Source organism: Mytilus galloprovincialis, chromosome 14 (assembly GCF_965363235.1).
Source record: "Mytilus galloprovincialis chromosome 14, xbMytGall1.hap1.1, whole genome shotgun sequence".
NCBI lineage: Eukaryota > Metazoa > Mollusca > Bivalvia > Mytilida > Mytilidae > Mytilus > Mytilus galloprovincialis.
The window spans coordinates 51,840,851-51,847,295 of record NC_134851.1 but is presented as its reverse complement, the minus strand read 5'-3'; the positions used below and the strand labels follow the sequence as shown (position 1 = coordinate 51,847,295).

Genomic DNA, 6,445 nt, shown 5'->3' with positions numbered 1-6,445 from the left:
TATCTGTGTAATAAGGGAGATAATTAAAAAAACTTCTGGTTTACAGGTCTATTCAGTTGTCTTTAAGATAGCTTAGTTTACAATGATTTCACAAATAATTAGTTACTATGATATCAGGCATTGTGTTGAGTGAATTTCTCACTTATTATGAGGACATGAAAAAGATTACAATATTTGGTATATGGGCCCCTTGCAACATCTACATATCTGTTGGACAGGGTTGACCTGACCTGGACCTAAAGCTAATTTCATGGATCTGTGAGGTCAAAGAAATATGATAAGGTCCATTTCTCCTATACAATAAACAGTAGGTCAACTATATGTGGTGTATGAAATGTCTGTAAGGAGTACATGTCAATCTGGAAGGTTGCATATGACCTTATTTTCATATTTCAGTGGTCTAATTTTATTATTTTTGAATTGATTTATTGTTGCTGTATATCATATTTGTTGTTAGTTCATTATTTTGTTCATAAATAAGGATGTCAGTTTTCTGATTTTAATTGTTTTACTTTTTGCATTTCTGTGACTTTTACAGCTGACTATACTGTATGGGTTCTGTTTATTGTTGAAGGACTCATACGGACCTATAGCTCCTAACATCTATGTCATTTGGTCCTTGGTAGAGAGTTGTCTCATTGGCAATCATACCATATTTATTTTAAAATTTAATTTTTAATGTTTTAGGATAAATACATTTTATGGACTACAAAAAAATATAGTCAGCTGAACGGACAAAAGCATATTAATAACACAGCTAAAGGACAAAAGCATATTAATAACACAGCTGAAGGGACAAAAGCATATTAATAACACAGCTGAAGGGACAAAAGCATATTAATAACACAGCTGAAGGGACAAAAGCATATTAATAACACAGCTGAAGGGACAAAAGCATATTAATAACACAGCTGAAGGGACAAAAGCATATTAATAACACAGCTAAAGGACAAAAGCATATTAATAACACAGCTGAAGGGACAAAAGCATATTAATAACACAGCTGAAGGGACAAAAGCATATTAATAACACAGCTGAAGGGACAAAAGCGTATTAATAACACAGAGGACTGGAATAAAATTCATTTGGAAAACAAATTATTCAGAAAGTTTATTAAAATATTTTATACAAAAAAATCCTATGTACATAGTGGAATGATTACAGCCAAATATATATACAGTGTTGCATAGATATAAAAATGGAATTTAAATCAATTATTTATAAAGTTTTAAAATGTCAATTGAAAAGTATTATGGAAGCATAATAATATTACATACTATAATAAAATAATTAGTAAATAAGTTAAAACCAAACTATATTCAAAACTTCTTAAACATGGTTTTAAGTTTCAACCGATGACAACACAACTCTCTTTCTGTTACTGTTGATTAAAACAGCTTCAATCTTTATGAACCATTCCAAATAGAAATATTAAAACAAATAATTGAAATTTTCTACCAATGCACAATTTTTCCAAATTTTACTTCCTTTTTGGTTAATGTTTGTATTGAAATATAGATCATCATCAAATCAAAATATATAGCTGAACAATTGTTACAATACATTAAATCTAAGCTTAAAAATCTATTTAAGTACAACTTAAATATGAAGAAATACCTAATATTTACAGATCTTGGAGACACAAATATATATAAACAAAACAAAACATGTATGTATGTAATTAACCTTTAAATTTTATACATTATTTAGCTGAATGATTTCTAGGTAAACAGTTCATAATTCAATAATTATTATTATACATGTAAAATATTGTGGAATAATTGATTGTTAAGTATTTCTAATCAAATTTACAAATATAAACTTACATTTTCAAATGAATAAGATTTTTTTTTTTTTAAACAAAACCACTTGCATGAAGTACACAATCCATGAAAATTCTTATAACTATGTTCAAGATTTGTAAAAAAATGTTAATTTGTAAAAATGTGTCTTTGTGCACATTCATCGGCAAAATTTTGAATGTAAAAATAAAACAAATGTGACACTGTACATTTTTAAGTGAAATAATGTACAGTAATGAACAGAATATTTACAAACAATTCAAACACTCAGTTCATCAAATATTTTGAAAGCTTTGCTTAGATGCATTTCCAAATTTATAATAAGAATAACAATGGTGTCATATGGCACTTCATTTTCATACTGGTTTACATACATACTTTCTTTTCTTAATTTAGTCTGCATTACAGACGTTCAGAAAGTGTCAATTTTTTTTCATAATTATCAATCTTATTACATGTAATTCATTTTAAAAGTTTTCTAAATTGCTTAGCACATTGGAGGTGTTGAACTTGAAAAGTGATGGAAATGAATTACTGGTACATGAATTCAACATGAGTAATGTATTGTGCTCTCTTTATGTTTAGAGGCCCCAGGAGCTGGTATTGGTCAATTGTCAACATATCTATAGGAGCTTAAACAATCATGATTAATTACATTCCCTGGAAGAAAACCAATAACCTGATAAAAATTTCTGCAGGAACAAATTTTTACACATGTTTGCAATGACCAGATTATATGAACAAATGAAAAATATGTATTTCTCTGAATAAATATGTACATTGATGTTATTTGATATCTACTATCTGTGTCTGATGAAAAACTGTACAACAATCATCGATACAAGTAATATAAGGCTGATCTGTGTGGTTCCTGCTCCAAGCTATTTAAAAAATAAAAAAACAGATATTAAAATAAGTCAAATCTTTAGAAATATTTTTGATTCTGTTTGATTGACCATACAATTACTTTTATTCCTTTCCCAATAAAAAAATTTAATGCTTTAAACACATGTCTTATTTATAGTTCAGTACACTGTCTTTTACAGATATGCATTAACTAGCAAAATAATGCTACCTGAATACAAGGCTGATCTTAGTTGGTGCTGCTCCATGATAATGTATTAATAATTATATTATGTAAATAAAATTTTGTAAACATCATATTCCAAAAATTTCAGCTTAGCTCATTGGTCTAATAGATGCAATGCAACTACTTTACTGATAACACATGTTATTACTGATCTACAACACATACGTTCAAAACAAGTTTTGTAGAATTTGAAACCTATCCTTTACATAGGCCAAGCATTAAATACAACAAAGTTATCCCCTATTTTGAATGTTCACATACCAGACAGCTTCCTAAGCACTTTCATTTTACTAAGGTTGTTTACACTTACAGTTGTGTAGTAATTACATCGATCCCCTTGACAACATTCTACACATGTCCAATCTCTATACCAATCTTTCATACATCTGACGCCTAGACCAACGGTCTCCTGCTGACAGTGGGTTGATGTATCACAGGTTTTAGATATGTAATGATATCTTTCACTCCTTGGCTGCCAAAACAAAGGCTCTGTGAAAATGGAACAAATATAACATGAGCATAACAGGTTAAGGATATTCAATGCATTTACAGGGGAGATAATTACTTTGCCCACAGGAATTTATATTTTTGCAATGTCAATTTATGACATATCATGAAAAAGATGCATTTTTGTCTCTTTTTCAAAATAACATTCAGCTTGACTATGTTTGAAGATTGTTTGTACCAATTTTCATGAACACATTACCTATAGATTTTTCTTTACTTTAGATAACTTTAAAGCAAAAGTTACGTGTTTTTCCCCGATTATTAAGGAAATTTAATTATATTCAAAGATTTTTTACACAAAGTCAGAGCATATACATGTATATGTTAAGAAGATATTCCAAATGACTTTACAAAAATCCACCTGTGTCTTCCTTATGACAGAAAAAAGTTACAATATATGTCTGGCCAAAGGATGGATATGTCCCAAAAAAAACTAAACTTGTGTGAATTTTTAAATCATTATTAAATGTCAAAAATATCTACCCTTTTTCTTTTTTACTTACATTATTTAATTGTCAAGGTGAAATATTATACTTGTATGAAAATAATTATGGTTTGTTAGATTATGATTTTTTTCTAAATGCTTTGGTTTATTTGAACTGAGATTTTTTACACTCCTTAAATGTGATAATATTTCTTGCACTTCACTTAGTTTGGTCTAATGGAGATGAACCACAGATTGATGTGTGTTGTACTTACGCTGCCATTTAATCTGTGTTCTACAAGTATCTTCCTCCTGTCTACACTGGATTGTTGTTTTTACACATTTATCTTTGTTGCTGTTCTGTGCTTCACATACATAACACTCTAATGCTATACCTACAAATTCAATCAAGTGCCTTTAATAACTTCATGTTTTCATTGATAATACTATAGGGGGTTTTATATTTTGTCCCAAATCAAAGAATCAATTTTTTAAGTTTAAAAGTTACAAACTATTAATAGTATTCTAATAGGCAAATGTTGTTTTGATTTGCTGAATCAAATCCCTTCATTGAAACAGTAACTAACTTGCTGTTATTGATCAGCAATAGTTTCCTAAAAATACTTTCCTACTGATATATATAAAAAAAATTAAAATGGACTTTTCACATACTATTAATCTGATTTATCCCATGTTTTATTTTGTTTTCTGATATTTTGTTAATTGTTATAAATCATTTTCTACTTAAGATGCCACAAGTGAAGTATGATTTTACAATTATCCTCTATAATCTTTTTGAGTTCCTTTAATCTCCCTTTGATCTTCAATATCTAATTTTGCTTAAAATTCAGTTTTTATTATACACCTTTAAGTATAGTCAACAATACAACTACCATACTGGTGGTTTTTTTTTTAAAGTTACAATACTGGTACAAAATTTTTATACCAGTATTGTGGATGTTCAGTACCATACATGTATGAGTATTTGGACCATATGCGTATACTCATATGGTCCGGTAATACGCGTATGGTAGGACCATATGAGTATAATACTTGTTTGGTTATTAAAGGGCCGGACCATATGAGTATTTGGACCATACACATGTATATGTATTTTTTTAGATTACATTTTAAAAGTTTCAATAATAAAAAACTTTATCTAAAAAAAACAATGATGGTTTAATACATGACAATGTATTATTTTTATATTTTTCAAATACTACGTAAAGATAAATATTTATTGCCATAGTACAAATGTAAGTTTTCATCGCTAATTACATTCTTGCATGTAGGCTTGGAGTGACATTTACTTCTAGCAGTATCATAGCTTTTTTGCATTTGCAAGTCTTTGTTGTGCACAAGCTAGTCTTTTTGTAGCTGCGTAAAGTGATACCGAGGTCTAGGGCCATTCCGATATGTCTATGGTGTTTTTAAGAAGCTCTAGATTTCAAATATCGTAACATGACTGCAATACACCATATTGACAAGACAACTTAAATAAACTATGTTACTTTCCAGTGACTTCTTGTGTAACAGTACATTAAGAAATTTTTGGAAATTATTTTTAAGTTGACATATTGCCATTCACTGCTAATAACAAATCGGTAGTGACCATCGGTATAAAATGTGTTTATTATAGTTTTGACAAGTAAGTAAAATTAACTATTTGAAACTTCTATTTTTTTTTATTTAGCTAGTCTTTTTATTATAATATAATTATGAAAATAACCTATATGGTAGTGTCTTTTTAAAACAACGGTCATACCATATGTCATTATGAAGAGTTTAAAAGTATTAAAAATAAATTGTAAAAATTATAAGTAACCCGACCATACGTGTATATGGTCAGACCATACGCATATGGTCGGACCATATGAGTATATCCCATATGGTCATGACCATACGTGTATGGTCCTTACACTCATATGGTCCGGAACATGGACATTTATCTTTAATTATCTTGCATATTGTCGACAAATTGGTATACCATTATAATTTGCGATCACCAACTACTGAACTAGAGATCCTAATATAGTTATATAAAATATGTGGCGTTATGCCAAGTCACCTGACAGGTAGCTGAACCTTTGTAGTTGACTTTTTTCGTAACTGGTCCTCGACCAGCAATTTGAGTTATTCTGAAATGTATTTCCTGATTGTAGGTAGGCGCAATCTATGAGACATCAAGACACATTTATCATTTTAAGACCAGTTAAATACTTTTTTCATATTTATAGACAGGTGTCTGTTAAACTTACTGAATGCTGGTAGTCCTAAAAAGACAATTAACACATAAAGGTTTGCCATTTGTATTGTTGGATCATAAGGTATCCTCTTTAAAACCGTAAATAGAAATACCTGTAACAGGTAACCGGAAGTAATGTAAACCAATTCTGTATAAGGTAATAGTAACGCACCACTACGTACCTACTAATCATCATTGTGTCGTATGATTTGTTTATGAAAATATGATGTAAATAAATGTCGCTTTGTTGTCACCCTATTCTTTAGCTCATCTGTCAAAAAGGATAAAAATGTTCATCAGGTTCACGGAATTTTGTGGAGTGGCCGGCAAACTATACCCTCGGTAAAAAAAAATTACGTGGGTGAATTTTTCATCGG

The 6,445-nt window shown here is 29.5% G+C and overlaps 1 protein-coding gene across 1 annotated transcript; it reads right to left on the bottom strand.

Annotated features, from left to right (window-relative positions):
• Positions 1 to 1,097: 1,097 nt before the first annotated feature.
• On the bottom strand, positions 1,098 to 6,230 carry LOC143059350 (UPAR/Ly6 domain-containing protein cold-like). Its single transcript, XM_076232831.1, has 4 exons — positions 6,082 to 6,230; positions 4,099 to 4,218; positions 3,203 to 3,381; positions 1,098 to 2,683 (listed from the first exon to the last, which is right to left on the bottom strand). The coding sequence occupies exons 1-4, from the start codon at positions 6,128 to 6,130 to the stop codon at positions 2,603 to 2,605; spliced, it is 429 nt and encodes a 142-aa protein (XP_076088946.1). The 5' UTR covers positions 6,131 to 6,230; the 3' UTR covers positions 1,098 to 2,602.
• Between the last annotated feature and the right edge of the window lie 215 nt (positions 6,231 to 6,445).

Coding starts and splice junctions, on each gene's coding strand:
- LOC143059350 (XM_076232831.1), bottom strand. CDS start 6,130: ATGGCAAACCTTTATGTGTTAATTGTCTTTTTAGGACTACCAGCATTC. Junction 4,219..6,081: donor TTTAGGACTACCAGCATTCA/GTAAGTTTAACA, acceptor TTGAATTTGTAG/GTATAGCATTAGAGTGTTAT. Junction 3,382..4,098: donor AACACAGATTAAATGGCAGC/GTAAGTACAACA, acceptor CCATTTTCACAG/AGCCTTTGTTTTGGCAGCCA.